A 21,367-nucleotide genomic window follows, 5' to 3' on the forward strand; every position below is an offset into this window, starting at 1 on the left:
TAGCTTTCTACAAGGTTATACAATCTCATTTTACCTAAGAACTCCTTCTAAGGGAATGTTGGTCATTGGTATAATGTAGTGACCATGACTGGTGTCTATAGCTTTCTACAAGGTTATACAATCTCATTTTACCTAAGAACTCCTTCTGGGGAAATGTTGTTCATTGGTATAATGAAGTGACCATGACTGGTGTCTATAGCAGTCTACAAGGTTATACAATCTCACTTTATCTAGGAAGTCCTTCTGAGGATATGTTAGTCATTGGTATAATGAAGTGGCCATGACTGGTGTCCATAGCAGTCTACAAGGTTATACAATCTCACTTTATCTAGGAAGTCCTTCTGAGGAAATGTTGGTCATTGGTATAATGTAGTGACCATGACTGGTGTCTATAGCTTTCTACAAGGTTATACAATCTCCCTTTATCTAGGAAGTCCTTCTGAGGATATGTTGTTCATTGGTATAATGAAGTGACCATGACTGGTGTCTATAGCTTTCTACAAGGTTATAAAATCTCCCTTTATCTAGGAAGTCCTTCTGAGGATATGTTGTTCATTGGTATAATGTAGTGACCATGACTGGTGTCTATAGCAGTCTACAAGGTTATACAATCTCCCTTTATCTAGGAAGTCCTTCTGAGGAAATGTTGTTCATTGGTATAATGTAGTGACCATGACTGGTGTCTATAGCAGTCTACAAGGTTATACAATCTCCCTTTACCTAGGAAGTCCTTCTGAGGAAATGTTGGTCATTGGTATAATGAAGTGGCCATGACTGCATTGTAATGTAGTTTATCTTGTTATGACCAATCATCTGATGTATCCACTTCCTCTATATGGAAGTTATTATCCTTCACTATTGGATTTCTCTTACTATAAATCCTCTAACAGAACTGCACTAGCAGGCAATAAACTTAAACTGTTCAGTGAACAGACAGGGTTAATATGATCACAGATTGGTTATTACATAGGAGGTTCAGTTGCCTGGTTTCAGTGGATAGACATGTAGAATGGCTCTCTAAAAATCGCCAAAAAATTAAAAAGCTTTAGATCACTTCAGGAAAAGTCCAATATTTTTTTGTTGAAATTGTGGTCATTTTAATAATTTTATAAAGTAGGAAGCCTTTATTTTAGCTTATTTTGTTTATTTGACAAGAATCACAAAATTTAAATGTTCATTACCTTAATCAGTTTATTGTCAAATATATAGACCAGGATGTATATGCAATAATACCTGCAATTGTAGCTATCTCTGTACATACTGTATAGACAAAATATAACAACATTCTCCAAGATTAAGAAATCTTGAGATATCAAACCTTACAACAAATATTTTGACAAAGAAAAACTAGGACTTGGAAATCTGAAACCAATATCACTTGTTTGTTCTAAAAGCATTTCAGTTGACAACATAAAACCCTGTTGACCAAACCAAAAATGTTTTTTCCCCAATAACACGATACTGTCATAAAACTTATCTTAATGTGGAACTGCACTCTGAAATGGAGCTGTTTCTGACCACAAATGGCTCTAGCAAGGAAATGTTGCGACGACCAAATCCTTTCTATATCTATGGATCTACAGTGCTCATTTATACAGTCTGTAAAGTAACATTCCTTGACGATAGCACAAGCACTGTGCTGGTGGTGAATTCAACCTCTGCTTAAATGAAATTCAATTCACACAACCCAATGCTTATTTGGTCACTTCTCACACCAATCTGAATAGATTGGGTTTAGACCTTTCATTCAGATATTTTATCTTACAGAATTAAAACGCTTTTGGTGTTGTTTTTTTTAATTTTATTAAGTGAATCTGGTAAGGCTTAGTCTATTGATCTGACACAACAATTAAATGGTACATTTTACATTGCCTCTCCATACATCTATATTCCATTGGGAGACATGTTAGGGTATCGGAGACAGCCATATTGGCGACTCTTGTCTTAATGTATCACAGATATTCTTTATCTGTGGACGCACTTTCAGTTGTTATTCTGCAGTCTCTGGGGGTATTTTGTGCAACATTTCTTTATAATATACAATTTCCGGAAAGACCTTGATGGATTAATTTTGGTACAATCATTGATAACCTTGAATTCAACATTGATTGGAGACCTTGAATTTAACTGCATGAAAATAATTTCTATAAGTGGTGTAACCATAATTAACAATATATTTCCCTAACTCCCCCATGAATTTTATAACAGTTCAATATGCTTATTTAGATCACCTAATGCACTATGTCTTTATAGTCTAGTATCTTTATATACAAATATAACACCAAGTAGTCTTAATTCTACAAGTTAAATTGGTCACTTGAGACAAAAAAGTGGTCTTGTTAAGCAGATGGTCTTTACACAGAGATGGTTGCTTGTAATCATTTGTTATACCAAATTGTTTGATGTTGAAATGTTTAGAGCATGAAAGACAAATTCCTGTGGTGTGCCAAAGAAGAATTGAGGCAAGACCTTCAGCTGTGATAATTCCAATAGCTCCTGAGAGAATGAAGCAAACTGCCTCACCATGTTGTGTTTGCTAAATTGTTTGTTATAAAGCTTAAAGATTTTTTTTTCAAGTGGGATGAACCCGATAGAAAGACCAACAACATCTAAATCACTGTAATTTTCAAATCATATTAAAAAACATTAACAAGGAGTGATTCAATATTTGATAGTTAATTGATCAACAATGACATCAGACAGCAGTTACTTGTCTTCCCTTCTCTGTCACCAGGCTTATAACAAGAACACGGTTTGATTAAAATCTGTCATTGTTTTAAAAGGATCGGTGGCAAATATATCAATATCGACAATATTTAAGATAGAGACATATAACATTGCCACCATATTAGACAGAATCCAAATCCCATTAAAACTGTGATCCAATCCAGAAACCACATACCATCAGATTATGCAAGATTTATTTATTTATTTTTTTTTTTATGTTTATAATTATCTCTGTGCGTGATACTACAAGAAATTGGTACCAGGAAGATAATTTCTAACAAAGTTTAACAAATTTTTCTTTTTTCATTTCTTTTCATATTTTTAAATATAAACACAATGAAATGAGAAATCATAAGACATTAAAGGGAGTCCCATTCCCATTTTCTATTTGCTGTCAGGAACGTGACAGGACATGAGGACCCATGTCCCCTTCTTTATTCAATAGCAGGGACATACTGTTAAATTTTTAATACTCGTGGGATCTTTAATTTCGCTGAATTCATAGATTCACACTCGATGTGTGAAGATACCTCACAAAATTTTGTCAAAGTTCAGTTTTTTGCAAAAATAAACTAACAAATAATATTCTGAAAAGTCCAGATTTACCCCCACAAAATTTTACAACTACCTATTCAGTGGAAATATTTGCTTTCTCTACAGGAATTTGAATGTTAGAACTCAATGTTACAATTTAGACAATTAACTGATCGTATATGTATAGATATACTATACTGTATATTCTTTTAAAAAAGGTGAATGTTCAAAGTCAATATTTCCTTTTAGATAATGCACACTCGATGGTCCATTTGAGATCATGAGTTCAATATTTCGTTTGAGAATTTATGTAGGGTCTTTAAATTCAAGGAGTTAAAGAGGTTTGGCTACATATTGATCACAGAATATTTCTCACTGTATAATACTGATCACAAAATGTTTTACACTTTATATTGAACAGAACATTTTTCACTGTATATTGATCACAGTATATTTTCTTCAATCAATAAACCAGAGCTTGACTTTCAAAATTTGAATTCCCATACATCGGTATTAACTTTTCCCTCCTAACGCAATTAATGAAATATTCTTGTTAAAAAAGTTATGATGTTGAATTTCTATTGTAGTGACAGTAGACTGGTTTTCACACATTATCGGTGATACAATATCAGGCAGCCCTTACCTTTTGCCAGTCTGAAGTGGGGTTTGGGTTGGTCGGGGACCCTAGGAACAATAACACGAGTCTGCGACTGCAGTATTATGCTACCATACTCCGCAGACAAATCGGTTTGTCCCTTCTGCTCTGTACAGTTCAGCATAATCTCCGTGACATCAGCCTGTGAACTCATGTGCCGACTCCGTCGTTGTTGCATGTACGTATCCACAGAAACCGTGTGATGGACCTATCACAGAACATAGCTCTACTCTGGCACCGGTATTACATAACATTCCCATATAACTCGGATACCTTGTGAACGAACCAACCAAGCACATTATTTCTTATTTTGAAATTAAGACACTCTAATGGAGGCATCTTGGTTAGCAAGTTAGAGTAAATCTGATTTATCAACTGAAGCAGAGGCGCTCTGTCAGTTATTCATATGTGCCAATGGTTTGACCTTCTCAAAGGTAAATTGATGAATTGAAAGTTTGATAGCAGCAGCGTGTTGGTGACATGGCGAAGGGAGCGACCAACCAAAGGGTAACAGGTATTGATCGGACAATTCACACTACATCAGGCTGCTACAGTGGAACCTGTCTAGATAGATTTATACTGGCACTAAACAGTTACAGTAGAACCTGTCTAGATAGATTTATACTGGCACTAAACAGTTACAGTGGAACCTGTCTAGACATAACTATACAGGCACTAAACAGTTACAGTGGAACCTGTCTAGACAGATTTATATAACAGTACAGTGGAACTGTCTACAGGCCCTATAACAGTTACAGTGGAACCTGTCTAGACATAACTATACAGGCCCTATAACAGTTACAGTGGAACCTGTCTAGACAGAATTATACAGGCACTAAACAGTTACAGTGGAACCTGTCTAGACAGAATTATACAGGCACTAAACAGTTACAGTGGAACCTGTCTAGACAGAATTATACAGGCACTAAACAGTTACAGTGGAACCTGTCTAGACAGAATTATACAGGCACTAAACAGTTACAGTGGAACCTGTCTAGACAGAATTATACAGGTACTAAACAGTTACAGTGGAACCTGTCTAGACAGAATTATACAGGGTTACGTGGAACTAAACAGTTACAGTGGAACCTGTCTAACAGAATTATACAGGTACTAAACAGTTACAGTGGAACCTGTCTAGACAGAATTATACAGGTACTAAACAGTTACAGAGTGGAACCTGTCTAGACAGAATTATACAGGCACTAAACAGTTACAGTGGAACCTGTCTAGACAGAACTATACAGGCACTAAACAGTTACAGTGGAACCTGTCTACACAGAATTATACAGGCACTAAACAGTTACAGTGGAACCTGTCTAGACAGAATTATACAGGCCACTAAACAGTTACAGTGGAACCTGTCTAGACAGAATTATACAGGCACTAAACAGTTACAGTGGAACCTGTCTAGCAGAATTATACAGGTACTAACAGTTACAGTGAACCTGTTAAAGATTATACAGGACTAAAAGTTACAGTGGAACCTGTCTAGACAGATTATATACAGTTACTAAACATTTACAGCTAAGTTACAGTGAACCTGTCTAGACAGAATTATACAGGTACTAAACAGTTACAGTGGAACCTGTCTAGACAGAATTATACAGGCACTAAACAGTTACAGTGGAACCTGTCTATACAGATTTATACAGGCACTAAACAGTTACAGTGGAACCTGTCTAGACAGAATTATACAGGCACTAAACAGTTACAGTGGAACCTGTCTAGACAGAATTATACAGGCACTAAACAGTTACAGTGGAACCTGTCTAGACAGTATTATACAGGTACTAAACAGTTACAGTGGAACCTGTCTAGTCAGAATTATACAGGTACTAAACAGTTACAGTGGAACCTGTCTAGACAGAATTATACAGGTACTAAACAGTTACAGTGGAACCTGTCTAGACAGAATTATACAGGTACTAAACAGTTACAGTGGAACCTGTCTAGACAGAATTATACAGGTACTAAACAGTTACAGTGGAACCTGTCTAGTCAGAATTATACAGGTACTAAATAGTTACAGTGGAACCTGTCTAACAGAATTATACAGGTACTAAATAGTTACAGTGGAACCTGTCTAGACAGAATTATACAGGTACTAAACAGTTACAGTAGAACCTGCCTAGACAGAATTATACAGGCACTAAACAGTTACAGTGGAACCTGTCTACACAGAATTATACAGGACTAAACAGTTACAGTGGAACTGTCTAACAGAATTATACAGGTACTAAACAGTTACAGTGGAACCTGTCTAGTCAGAATTATACAGGTACAAAAGTTACAGTGGAACCTGTCTAGACAGAGTTATACAGGATAAAAGTCGTGAACTTACAGAATTATACAGGACTAAAAGTTACAGTGGAACCTGTCTAACAGATATACAGGACTAAAAGTTACAGTGAACCTGTCTATACAGAGTTATACAGGCACTAAACAGTTACAGTGGAACCTGTCTAGACAGAATTATACAGGTACTAAACAGTTACAGTGGAACCTGTCTAGTCAGAATTATACAGGACTAAACAGTTACAGTGGAACCTGTCTAGTCAGAATTATACAGGTACTAAATAGTTACAGTAGAACCTGTCTAATCAGAATTATACAGGTACTAAACAGTTACAGTGGAACCTGTCTAGTCAGAATTATACAGGTACTAAACAGTTACAGTGGAACCTGTCTAGACAGAATTATACAGGTACTAAACAGTTACAGTGGAACCTGTCTTCAGAATTATACAGGACTAACAGTTACAGTGGAAACCTGTCTACAGAATTATACAGGTACTAAAACAGTTACAGTGGAACCTGTCTATACAGAATTATACAGGCACTAAACAGTTACAGTGGAACCTGTCTACACAGAATTATACAGGTACTAAACAGTTACAATGGAACCTGTCTAGTCAGAATTATACAGGTACTAAACAGTTACAGTGGAACCTGTCTACACAGAGTTATACAGGTACTAAACAGTTACAGTGGAACCTGTCTAGACAGAATTATACAGGTACTAAACAGTTACAGTGGAACCTGTCTAGACAGAATTATACAGGTACTAAACAGTTACAGTGGAACCTGTCTAGTCAGAATTATACAGGTACTAAACAGTTACAGTGGAACCTGTCTACACAGAATTATACAGGCACTAAACAGTTACAGTGGAACCTGTCTAGACAGAATTATACAGGTACTAAACAGTTACAGTGGAACCTGTCTAGACAGAATTATACAGGTACTAAACAGTTACAGTGGAACCTGTCTAGTCAGAATTATACAGGCACTAAACAGTTACAGTGGAACCTGTCTAGACAGAATTATACAGGTACTAAATAGTTACAGTGGAAACTGTCTAGACAGAATTATACAGGTACTAAACAGTTACAGTGGAACCTGTCTAGACAGAGTTATACAGGCACTAAACAGTTACAGTGGAACCTGTCTAGACAGAATTATACAGGTACAAATAGTTACAGCAAAACCTGCCTAGTCAGAATTATACAGGTTCAGTCAGATCACTTAATTTTTACAAAGCCAGAAGTAGCTACAGCAGAACCTGTTTATTCAGACATTTTATTTTTTCACAAAGCGAGCTCCCTGATCAGTAGAACCTATCTTGACAGATATTTTATTGTACAAAGTCAGCAGCTACAATAAAACCTGTCTAGGGAAACCATCAATTTTCGTTTTACAAAGCCAATCAACTCCTTAGTCAGCAGAATTTGTCTATGTCATATCCACAATAGAGTGATACCCAAAAGGATCTAGATGAAGCCTATTAAGCCAGACTGTCCAAGTCTAAATGCACCCATCTCATACAGCCACAGGATTATACAACAAGGATTATATGAATCACTGCAAATACAATCTATGCTGCAATGTTCTCTACATAGCAATTCAATAACGACTTACTGTTTCCAGTCTCTAGATTTCCCAATGTTAGATTAAATTTTGGAGTACATTGACGATAGTAATACCTGCTGTTTCTAAGATGTGATTTGAGGATCAACAGTCTCTATACTTTGTAACTCTTTATTCATTTTATTACAAAAAGGCAAATGAAAGTTACACGTTTCCAAATCTGTTGGTTTCAAAATCCTCTGAAATTGTTCGCTTATCTTTGTTTTATTTGGAATCAACCATTTTCCTAATTCATGTCTTTATTTAGAAATAAGAGTGCAGGTTTACCTGAAAGAGTATCAAGCATAGCAGACTGATATTATCTTCTCAAAGAAAGTGTCTGTAAAATATTTTCCATACATGATAAACAAAGATAGTAAAGCCCTCTACTAAATGTAGGTCTGTACATAATCATAGTGTTGCCTCAGAAATCCAAAATATTTTCTATTGAAGAACAGTGACAAAAGACATTACTTTGAAGTGCACCAACCAGGAATCAAACCTTGATCTGCAGCATTATCAACCAACAGCTCTACCGACTGACCCAAAGAAGCATATTCCGTTGACTCAATGACAGAATCTGTACTTAACACTTTGTAAAGGCCACACAAACCTGCTCATTGTACACCTCTGCTTTCTTTATCAAGTATAAGTCATAATTTATTAAAACCAAAATTTTGTAGTTATTCATTTTATCAAAAACTTTGCTATAATTTCACTTACCAGTGTTCCACATCATAATTCCTCCCTCAGTTTCCAATTAGTAGACCAAAGTTTTTTTAGTATGAGGTCCTAGCAGCAGTTTACTTTTGACTGAATTATTGTCAACAATTGTTACGCCCTTCAAGAAGCTTTTCATTAAAAGTAAAATGCACATCACTTGAGTGCAAACTTCCACACAGACATAATAAAGTGTACGATAAACATCTTCACACTGCTTTTACCTGCTCTTAATTGATGCGTTTGCACCAAAGCACTGCTACAATCCAATATAAGCACTGCTACAATCCAATATTACCGAGTTCATGTACAACAAAACTTACAATGTAAGGAGACATTAAGAAACAAATTGCAATCTATGTGGGTATGTATAGCTCCCTTATGTCTAGTTGAGGCAAAAATGGAAACAAAATCAGCTGAAACTATTTATTTTCCAGAAAACAAAATCAGCTAAGCAACATCTATTTGAAAAAGTTGGAGAATCTTTACTAGTAAACATCATAATTTGGTGGCTGAATTTACTGACAGTAAAATGGTTCAAACACAATCGTCTGTCCTCCAAAGAGAAAATACTGCTGAAGAACAAGATTAAGGAACAGAAATGTCACTGTGGTGATTATAATAGTCTAATGGAATAAAACTTGGTGCTGGCGGTGGCGCATTAGTCGACCATGGGGTCGGAATTCTGTCTCATCACATACAAATTGATGTGACAAATGGAAGATCATAGCTCCCCTAAGTTGGAGAAATCAAAGTGAGAGCAAATGGTATCATATTGTGGTTAATTGTTGTGTGGAGCTCTCTGACCAAAAATACACTCCTTTATTGAATTATATCAGGTTTCAAATTAGTTTTTCTTTTTCAATTGAATAAATTTTGCAAGATTCTCTATTCTTTTTTTTTATTTATTTATTTTTATTTTTGGTAACTCAAGGTGTCTTGAATTGTTATACAATATAAAGTAGCCTAATAATTTTGCAGGCAAGATATTTTTTTTTTCATTTTTGAGGAATATTGCTTCAGGTCTGAAAAAAATGATCTGACAAATAGTTTTATGTATTGAGAAACGGATCAATAATGTGAAAATTTTGACCTGTCAATTAAAACACTAAGCTATATTATTGAATTCAAAATCTGAAATTTTGAAAAAGATAAAATCTTATTTGGTCACAGTAATAAGCAAACTCTTTGAAAGCAGCTCATACATGAATTTAAAACATTATAATTGTAATTGCTTTATGTAAGATACACACATATGTGTATTGCGTTTTAATGGCATTACTCTACGAGCAAGGGACAGGGTTCGGCATACAAGAAGTTTGACCACAGTGTGTAATGGCGGACAGCGAGCGAGTTTGAACATTTCACACATATGTCACCACTATGGGCTTTTCATGCATATCACAGTAAAACCGACTGATCTAATTTCCATTTGAACTTGTTTTTTTTCGATATATGTACATATTTTAATGTTCTCTTAGAATGAATTGTCCCTTTAAGGGATATTGCTTGGTCCAAAAAATTTGATCTGACAAATAGTTTTATGTATTGAGAAATGGATCAATAATGTGAAAATTTTGACCTGTCAATTAAAACACTAAGCTATATTATTGGAATTCAAAATCTGAAATTTTGAAAACGATAAAATCTTATTTGGTCACAGTAATAAGCAAACTCTTTGAAAGCAGCTCATACATGAATTTAAAACATTATAATTGTAATTGCTTTATGTACGATACACACATATGTGTATTGCCTTTTATTTATTGAGATAATTGCTTGAATAAGATGAACAAACTTGGTAGCCATTTATCTTTGCATGCATAAACCAAATCACAGATCTCCTGTAGGCGCTGGTATCGAGAAGAAAATGATTAATAAAGATAATCATATTTTGTGCCTGGCCTTGAATGAAAATTAAGGTTTTTAATTTGAATGTATTTGCATGGCAGCTCTTCATCCCAGTCATGCCAAAATGTTATTATTATACCGACTTGGGTCTCCATAAGGTCTCTTGCATGGTTATTATGAAGTTGGTTGGTTGATTACCTGTATATTAATGTCCTATTAACAGCCAGGGTCATTTAAACAGCCTCTGTGAATGTAGTGTGTTGCATGTGTGTTTTCAGAGACTGCAGTATTCGTGTTGTGCCTCTTTGCAATTGAGGGTTTACTAACTGCCAATCTGTCATATTAACCGCAAGGTTCATTTAAACAGTCTCCATGAATGTAGTTTGTTGCATGTTTGTTTTGGGAGACTGCAGTATATTCATGTTGTGTCTCTTTGCAATTGACGGTTCACCAGCTGGCAATCAAACAGCATGTGATGTTGCATTTTGTATTGTATATGCTACAACCTTTTCTCTAACATTGAATAGGAGCATGAGGCATTGCTAAATACTGCATGACGATGAGTCCATAGTAGAATCCCTTACCCACTTTTTTTGCACATGAAATAATAGCGTCACAATCGCTACCTACCCACAACGGACATCACTCGGTAAGATGCAATATACATGTATATACTTTTGGTTGTATAAGCCTGATGGTTATTAGTCCTTGGTGTGTTGATTGACCAACTCAGATGGCGGCCGTCTAAGCAATGGCAGACTTTACATATCGTCGGATCTGATCACTCACATTACAAAATAAAACAATATAAACTCTGACGTTCTTATAGGATTGATTCACAAAGGTATATCTGGTCTTCTTAACTCTGACAACGGAATGTCAAACATCTGAAGTGAAGTCGTAAAGAATACAGCACCTATAGGTAGGTAGTCTGTTGATGTTGGTAATGGTGCAGACACGCCGACAGGAAGAGAAGGATCAGATAGGAGCAGACAAATCAATGGAAAGATTGCTGTATGTGTATGCATATATGCAGTATATATGATTCATCTGCTGAATTTTTCACAAAGTATTCATTAGCATGTCTGAGCTTTCAATTACTAATGTGTATTTAATGTTTTATTTTCCATTTACTCCAACAAAGAAAGATACAATATCATCATTATCACCATCATCATCATTATCATCATCATCATCATCACCATTACCATCATCAGTTTTTTAAGTTTGAAAAGTGCATAGTGAAGTCAATCTTGGTGTCTTCCAAATCCACAATGTTACACAAAGTAAGAATACAAAATTTGCCTTATGAACTTAATCTTTGATGTTTGAACCGATGATTAAAGTATTAAAGATCTAGAGAATGAATTAGATAAAATTGTTAAAGGAAGCTACATAAGATCCCTTGTTGTCATTTACTACTGAATATGCCAATTTTACTCCCTCAGCATATCTATAGAGAAGAAATTAGATACAATTGTTATGAATGAAGTTACAAAAGAGAGAAAACGGTTAGAATTTCCCTTAAGGGAATGACAGTATACAATGGATGTTTGCCTCTTGTTGACACTTGCTTCTGGATATGCCACTTTTACTCCGTCTGCTCATCAGTAGGTTACTGAACTTGCCAGGATAAGTACCACAAGTACATATACATTCTTTTTCCATTAAGACAGTCAGCACTGTATTATACTCTTCATGATTTGTTCCGGCGCTTCCACTAAAACACATTCCCCTAGGGTACGTGATGACCATCATCTATACAGACATCCTTTAAACTTTTAACTTTTCTGTACTTTAATTTCTCTTCTTATTTCCACTTTCCCACTAAGGAATACTTCAGTGCACTTATTTTAGCTTCTTTAAAACTGAATAAAGACATCGTTAAGACTTTCTTATGAAGATTTATGCTTCATTCTCATATGGAACCTAGAGCTTTGAACTGCAAGCAAACATCTATTGAGATACACTCGTGGTTATGATACAGCACATTCCTTGACACAAGGTTCACAATACAATATGTATCACAATGATGCTCTTTTTTTTTTGTCCACATGGGAAAAAAAAGAGAGTAATATGTCTGAAGGACATAAAATCATTACCCTTCCTACATAATGAATCAAAGCAGAACGGCATGGGGTGGATAAGGGTTTTCATGGCGGGGAAAAATAAATTCAGAAATTTACAAATAATTCCTATATGAAGCATCTTATAGTGTCGATTGAAACAATCACTAGTATATACAATATTTCTGCAAAGAGCTATTTGAATTAGAGATACTCTGGTGGTGGCTTATTTGTATGCTTTTCTATCACAATTTAACCACTCATGCCAAATCTTATGAATTGCTGTTTAAAATTGTTTATTTCTTTTTGAAAACATCATTTCACTGAATTTTAAGCAAGTCAAAACAAACAAATTGCAGTGAACTCTCCCTGCTTGTTATCCCATCTATTCTAATTACTAATTATTTAACACGACTGTTAATAAAAGTCGACACCTGGAAGTTGTACTGTTCTACTGAAGGCTCTGTGTAAACGGTGACTTAAACACTAATTACTCCCGGACCTGTTGCAGTAATGATCATCTAGGGAGTGGGTTTGGCTCAGACAAGCTTACGATCAATAAACGTTTGTACTGCATCTGCTAGGTTTTTTTATTATTCATCCTTTTAGCATCCCAGGTCAATTAAAACTGGGGCCAGGTTTAGGATGTCGAGGAAAGTCGGAGTAGCCAGATAAAAACTATAACCTACATAGAGGATCTTACATGAGTGGCTATTTTGATATGAAATTTATCAAACGAGTTCAATAATTTGATATGTCACGAACCTTTAGGCGAGTGGCATATCAAAATATTTAACAAGTATGATACATTTCATATTACATAGTCACGAGTGTAAGATTCTATTTATCACATAACTTTTGATACTAGAGTTATATGTAAAACTTAAGATTTCTCTAAAACAGTAGAACTCTGGCTCAGATGTGACGTTTCCATCTACTGAGACAATCATGCAACCTCATATATAGATTATGACATAAAAACTACCTATGACATCACAATAGTGTTATTACACATGTGTCTTACGATATTTATGACATGGCCATATGACATGGCTGGACAGGCTAGTTATGTGATAAAATTAGCATAGCACCTGCCCAACATGCATAGGTTTCAAACTAAATACCCAGAGATGAAATTCAAGGGTTAATGTGACAGGACACCGCCTTAACCATTTGGCCACTATGACTGAATTACAATTACTGCAGGTCATCAAATACTTTGGTTTGGTTTGGGTTTTTGGTTTATTTACAACCCATTAACAGTCTCCTATGTATGTATTGTCTTGCGTGTATGAAGTGCAAGGTGCATATTTTGGAAGACTGTGGTATTTTATGCTTAATCTTCTTGTATAGTGGAACTCTTGCCCTTTGTACAGTGCTATTCACTAAAGCATAGTGTCGAAGACACCAAGCAACACACTCCACTCGTCAGACTATACTGACAACAAGCACACCAGCACTAAGCAGGTACAGAAACTGCATGTTTTTTGTTTGTTTTTTTCAATAGAATTATCCATTATCATTTTCATGAAAATCGTTTTAACAATTACTTTGAATTGATTAATCATTTTCAATATCAAGGCAGTGTGACATACCAAACTTTCACTTTCATGGAACACAAGAAACTAAAATTCTCAAATGATTAATTAGAGAATTTTAGTTTTTTTGTTTAAACGTTGATCAATTAATTCAGCACACGCCTCGTGCTTGCACATACATGTGTACCTATTCAGTGGTGGAGAAACGTTGTAACATACACAATACAAAATGCAAGGTCGTGTGTGGTACCAAGGTGCAATTATCGTTGGATTGACAGCTGGTGATCTGTCAATTTTTTATGTAAGAAGAAGTTTCCTCAACACCATAACATGTTAAGTACATTTTAAGAGAATGCCCAAGAGTAATTTACATGGATTCTTCACAAAAATAGAATGTTTATGGAGAATTAATCTTGTTTAATGTAGAGTAGTCTATGAGTTGTAGGTTCCATCAGTAGTCTTAAACTGAACAAATTCTAGATCTCAGAGTAGCTGTTTTAAAACTATCTCAGAAAACAACCATTAAACAAATGAGTACTGTTGCAGTAAAGTCATTCTTTCAAGGCAGAGTCAATTTTGCAAATGATAGTGACACTTACTTATCATGCATTTGGTTTTATGTTTTGTATCGTCGACAGTTTGTGTGTCTCGGAAAGTTGTGAGAATGAAGTTTGATAGAACACCATTATTCACTTGTATTTTTCATTTCTTAACACGTAATTCCCAGACTTCGTATCAGCTACACACGAACCATGTAAAACTGAATCTTCCAAGAGAAATTATGCCCAAAGGTGGCTTGACATTTGCAGCATCAGAGAAGTTCAGTTTTAATTGGAAACTTGAGAGCGATCCAGCCAAATATATTTCTTATAATAAGGTCATTGTTTCTTTACCCTTTATACCTGAAGCTCTGTGAACACTAATTCAAAAGTGATTCCATCAACATTGGTTAATTTGATCAAATTTTGGTGTCCTTAACATATCTCTGTGACCAAACCAACAAGAAGTTGATTAAAGATTTTAGCCATTTTGATCCCTGTGACCTTGAATGTAAGTCAAGGTTATTCATTTGATTAAACTTGGTAGCCCTTTATCCAAGCATGCTCCAGGCCAAATATCAGTACCCTAGGCCTTTTGGTTATTGAGAAATGAGAAGTTGTTTGAATGAAAAGTTTACGCACTGCAGACCGGCGCACAATGACTGAAGATGCATGATGACTTTTGTTTTAGATTTATTTTTGTCTTACGTCCTGTTTATACAGCCATAGTAGCATTAACCACAAGTAAATCATATAAGAGGGGAGGGAGGATTAAGCCACAATAAAGTAACCCAAGAAAAAAACTACAACCTACATTCAGTACCTCTGGCAACTTGCTAAACCATATAAGTGACCCTTGGTGAAATGTTTGACACCTTAACCACTAAGCCATTGTATAGCCCAAAGAAAGTTATCAAACTAGGCAGGAATTAAGGAGTACAGCTGTCTGTCACATTGATCCTATTGTTCCTTTCCTCTAGTAGAAAGTCAAATCTTCATAACTTTAAATGATGAAGATGTTTTAACTTTCACTTCAAGGTGAACATTTCAGTCCATCATTAAATTACTATCCTTAACACACTGCAGCCATGTTTTATCTCATGATGAAATAATCATTAATTAATCAATGCTCTGCTTTTTGATTCAAAGATTTCACAGAATTCATATAATCAAAGTTAGAAAATTTCTTAATGTCAATATTTCCATAACATTATGGTGAATTTGAAGGAGGTTGGGATGGAGATAGTTATATGAATTGGTTGGGGTAATTATGTGCATAAATATTAAGATTAAAATAACGGTCAGGAGTATTTTTTCACCGTGCACAAGTTGCTGCATGTTTGCTAACACCAGAAAGGAAACCTGCGTGATAATCCTAAGAGACCCAAAGCAACCAGTGGGTTTTATAAATTCTAAAGACAAAGGCTGTTCCCTGAAATAGATCATGTACCATCTGCTACCAGGAAGTGCTAGCCCGAGACCTAATCAAATACGTACAGGTATTAAAAACTGAAATCAATTTTCTCTTCATGTGATACTCAGCCTCATTTTAAAGATGCTCCACCGCCGACAGAGCGTAAATGATATTCAACATTTGAACAATAATTGGTGTTTAATTGTGTATATGTATGTCTAATTCACACAAAAAATAATTTAAAATAATGTATTTCACCTTTGGTGCATGCGCAATCAGCACTTCATTCCATATAGAATATAGATCCATAGAATTTTTTCGGGATGCAATTAATTATTTTTCATATTTTTAACTTGAAGTAAAATTAGAAGCTCAAACTTTTCAATGGTGGTAATGGTGTAAAGAAGGTAACTTTTGTAACTGAAGAAAAATACTAAATCGTCTGCTCCTGTTTTTGAGAGTGAAAAAATACCATTTGTCAGCGGTGGAGCATCTTTAAGCTAATTTCAGGTGTTTTTATGGTCAAACTTTTTTCAAATCAAATTTACCCGTATATGGTGGATGACTGAGTTTAGTATAAATACAGCGTCGTTCTATTCACTTTTATCATGTTTACGGTATTTTATATGAAGATGTAATCATGTTACTATAGAAATACAGTTCTATATCAGAATCAATACCACGAAAGTATCACTCTTTCACAAGAGCTGAAATGAGTAGACAACACTTGCAATTTTGTAGACTGACCGGTAAGGATCTGATTTTAATGGTCCAAGACCATCGAAGGTATCCCGACCAGCGCCAAATCAATAATGGATATGTCAGGTATCAGGAAAATCAAGATGACCGCAACACTGACCATTACTGTATGGGAAGAAATTGCTCCCCAATGAAAGATCTTACGAGGAAAAAGGTCATAAGTCTAGTCATCCCATGGGAGCCATTTTGCAGGACTGGTAGCTGATGTGATATCAAAGGTTATGTGTTTATTGACACCCTATACTTGATTAGTCTGGTCGCGAAACACCGTGTAGAAAACACGGCTGGGACCCTCTCTCACTGTGTGTTAGCATCAGACAGAATATTAGCAGATTATGGTAACGCAAGTATAAAGGTTTTGTGTCAAGCTTTAACATTAAGTAAGGACAATTTATGTAAAATATCCAAAGTCTTTTAAAAACATATGAAAACAAAATCATAAATGACTCCCAATTTTACCAAAATTTAAACAACCACTCCTATATATTTAGACCACCTGCTTAATAAGACCACTTTTTGTGTTTCAATTTTAACACATTTTTACCTGTGTATAAAGACCATGCACTATTAAGACTTTTTTTCTTTGTTCCTTGGGCTGTATTTGAGGTCTGATAGTAGTTTCTCTAGCAAAAAAGGTCTCCCTTAAATATCAGAAAGTGTTTTCCAAAAATAATCATGAACTGAATCCAAGAATGGCATTTTCAAACTTTATCTCTTCAGCCCGATAATATTGCAGAATCAGCTCTAGAATTACCCATAACTAAAATCCATGAAGCACAAAAGAAAATGAGAATTTCCTGTAGCTGACTACAATATCCCTTAAACAGCTTCTTGTGGCACATTCAAATTATCCGCCTGACCATTTGCACATAAGCATATTGACAAATGGTATATACCCACAATGCCAGCATTGCAAAACAACCATTATGGAATAATCATAATTTCATGGATTAAAGCTTTCAGTAATCGATGTGTACTATCCTTATTCCCTATAAACATCATTCAAACAGGTACTTTATCAAAAGAAAGATAACAATCCAACAATTTGTCAGCTTAACTGTTTACTAGTAACCAACACCATAGAAATACCAGAAGATTTTTTTCTTTTAAGAGAATTATGCCTGATCATGGTTAGGATTTTTACCTCGACAATCATTAAGCCATTTATTCTTCAAATAGATGATGCATGTGTCGAAAATAAGTCAAAATGATCAATAAATCATTAACAACGAAGAAATTATTACGTTTATAGTGACTAGTCTCTTGTTACGTGAAGAAAATCTACACCACTGATACATAAATGTCTTTGAAAATGAAAGAAATTGGATAATTGCAAGGTGTAAATGGCTTTACGAAGTTATTTTTACAGGACTAGCAGCTTTATTGTAAGGGGACCAGGGTTTAATGTTCCAATAATCAATGTTAATGACGATGGTCTAAAGGTCATGCTGAAATATCATTCAATATCTTGATATTGTGTATTGGCTTGTGTTATTTTTATATACCAACATGTTTAAATATGGCAGATATTAATTATGGTGAGTAATTAGCTTAATACGTTATTGCATTAATGTAAAGGAGCTGACCAATCATATATTTTTGTAAATTTTGATAAATGTACTCCGTCTACGTATGAAAATTGGAACTGAAAGAAAATGGATGCTATGACATGTAAATCTAGCAATGGAATACAACAAAATAGAATATATGAGTAAATACTGGCCCAACCAATTTCATGGTGTGGTGCAAAAATGATGAAAATGAACTCTGTCAAAATGTATGTTTCACAGAGAGTATACATAAATATGAGAAAGCGTCTCCTTGAAGTTTCATAAGTTAAACAGATACAAAGGAACAAAAACCCGATGGCATATCCTGTACATAGCACATTGTCATTAATCAAGTTATTTTAATTGGCTGAGACGCTGTCGCGAAATTACAGTATATAGCCTTGGGGACACCATGTTTGTCAAAATTTTTCAGAATTTTCGAGGAAAAGACACTTTTATTCAGACAGTTCAGAAGTAATGAATATGAGAAAGATTAATCTACATTTCTAAATTAATTTCTGTAAGCTTCATTATTTGAGAAAATGAAGGTTTATTGTCGGTTTGAATGTTTTCACTCACCCAAACAAGATCCCCAGAGGGCCTATATCACTCACTTGGTTAATTTTTATTATGTCAAGAAATGGGTTGAATCCAGGTTCCAACTTCCCTGTTGGGCACCACCCCTCCTACCTTACAGGGGTCCGAGAGCCAACAGTTGAGTTTGGTAAATATTAGGGAGCTAGAAATAATCACTATAGGTTATTCTTGGAATTACAAGTAGAGGAGGATTCAACATGGCAGGGTGTTAATTCATGACAAAAAATGTCTTCCAAAGAAGATTTTGTTTCCCATCTTTTTTGCAACAAGTAAGTTAAGAAAGTTTGGGAATAGGGACTTTCATTGTGATCTTGTTAGCATGCAAATCTGATCTGGTAATTCCTCAGTGGCTAAAGGATGTCTTCATGTTATAACAGCAACATTAACAGTGATTTTTCTCCTTATATAACTGGGGTCTGTAAACAACCCCATTCCCAATGCTAAAACCCCCTATATTTTTCCCAATTACAATGAAAAATTCCCAAATCAAACTGCTGAGACAAAAAAAAACTGTCTTGATAAAAGATTGTTTTGTTGATACAACACAGGTCCATAATGTAACATCAAATAACACAGTTATACAATATTTAATTACCTATAACACCATGTTCAGTAATGGGTAACTTTTCCTAAAACGCCTCTTTTCGCGATTAAAAATTCCCAATTTGTGTCAAAAATGTTTTTCACAAAATACCCTGAAAAATCACTGATTAAACTTCCCCACCTTTACAGAAAATTTGATATATTTTAGACAGAAAACTTCAATTACCTGGAAAGGTAATGTCATAAGATGAATGCTTGGAATCGATGCCATCGGTAGGTAGGGACTCGTTCCTCCCGTTCACAGTTACACCTCCAGGTAAGAGTTGTAGACTTTCTGGAGTGGCCTCCCCTTGTTTGTTCCATATTTCCCCATTATCTCCATTCGAGGAACTCATCCCTCTGAAAAAAAATAAGAATTCTTAAATTAGTTTATGGTGCAAATAATATTCAAGTGTTACTCAAGGTGACTACACGTAATTAATATTCCAAATAATCAATTTTTTTTTTTCACTTTTTAACTCTTTTTCTTCGCCAAACACATTTCTCAAACAGCATTTTAAACCTGCAAGCACTTCCTACTGGGCTAATTTGGAAATTACACATGTGAATAATTAATCGAGTTTCACCAAACTACCTTAAAAATAATGAGATTCGATGGAACAGGTGCAGTTACTATGAGGAAAAGTAGAAAATGAAATAATTGGTAACTTCGAATAGAATAAAGATACAAAGACATCATGATGCTACAGCACATTTTGAAAATAACCTAAAATGCTTCTTGATTAAACATTGAAAGATATATGCATGCTTTATTAAAGGAATCAAGACTTCTAAAATCAAAAATTCTTTCATAAAATTCAAGAAGGAAGCAGAATTGCTGAAGTCAGTGACAATGAAGATCAAAAGTGTAACTTTCAAATATACTCACATCATCTCTATTTATATGAAGTTTATATTGAACATTAACTAAAATTATAATTGCTATGAATCACTTTATTTTCTTGAGAAACAAATTTTTACATAATTTCCTGAATTTTTCAAACACGAATTTAAATGTTTTGTGAATAATTGTATCAAACATCAAATGAATGCAGTTGTCAGTAAAGAGTCTTTGATCACAAATTTATGCATTCGTGAATATTTTGAAAATAACGATGATACCAAATATTGTACAGTGTACATGAAAATAAAGGGGTTAACATTACTTCATTCGTGTGAAATTTATTTCACAGCCATTGTATATTCGCAAAAGTTTATCTCTACGAATTCATATCTTAAAAGATAATTCTTGCATGAGACTTAAAGATATCTTCATTCAAATTTAAATCACGAAACCTATCTCTGTGAGAAATTTTTAAAACAGAAATTGCGAAATTTAGTAGCCATGAACGAAAGTTGATTTACAGTATATCTGACATACAATGTCAGTTGATTTACAGTATATCTGACATACAATGTCATTACTTATGTGAAGCATTTGATCAAACATTACCTTTGATATTGTCCATATGATGAATCTACAATTGTCCATATCCCCATTGTCAATATTACTTTGTAAATAATACCAATATGAAGTTGCAGACTTTGATGAAAATTCAGAATGAGGGCAAACTAGAGTTGGTACTTATATTTAAATATGATAACTACAATGTATTATTTTCATGTTCGAAAAACCAACTGAAATCTGACAACATCTGACAAATAAATAAACTAAGCACTCGTCATTAACCCAATAGCTTAAATTCTTTATAATTACAAAATACCTAATCAAAGTTTTTTTTAATTGCCAGACAATACATTTCATGTAAAATTATTTGTAATCAGAATTAGCAATGATGACAGATTGTCAAAACTATTTTTTTCTTCAGTAAACAGGAAACATTTCATGAATTCTATTACAGTTGAATACTTTTGATAACATATTTATAAATAATGTCAATCAATGCATGTTAAAGTCTAAATATTT

At 34.5% G+C, this 21,367-nt stretch overlaps 1 protein-coding gene across 4 annotated transcripts in view; it reads right to left on the reverse strand.

Moving 5' to 3' along the window:
* LOC138325502 (solute carrier family 4 member 11-like) overlaps positions 1–21,367 on the reverse strand; it is a 110,079-nt gene that overhangs the window by 65,187 nt on the left and 23,525 nt on the right. For all 4 annotated transcript variants that reach the window (XM_069271199.1, XM_069271200.1, XM_069271198.1 and 1 more), the window contains exon 2: positions 19,628–19,800. In XM_069271199.1, coding sequence (XP_069127300.1) covers positions 19,628–19,796 — 169 coding nt within the window. In that variant the 5' untranslated portion in view covers positions 19,797–19,800. The remainder of the gene's footprint in view (positions 1–19,627; positions 19,801–21,367) is intronic.

The sequence above is a fragment of the Argopecten irradians genome, chromosome 6, assembly GCF_041381155.1.
Source record: "Argopecten irradians isolate NY chromosome 6, Ai_NY, whole genome shotgun sequence".
In the NCBI taxonomy this organism is placed as follows: domain Eukaryota; kingdom Metazoa; phylum Mollusca; class Bivalvia; order Pectinida; family Pectinidae; genus Argopecten; species Argopecten irradians.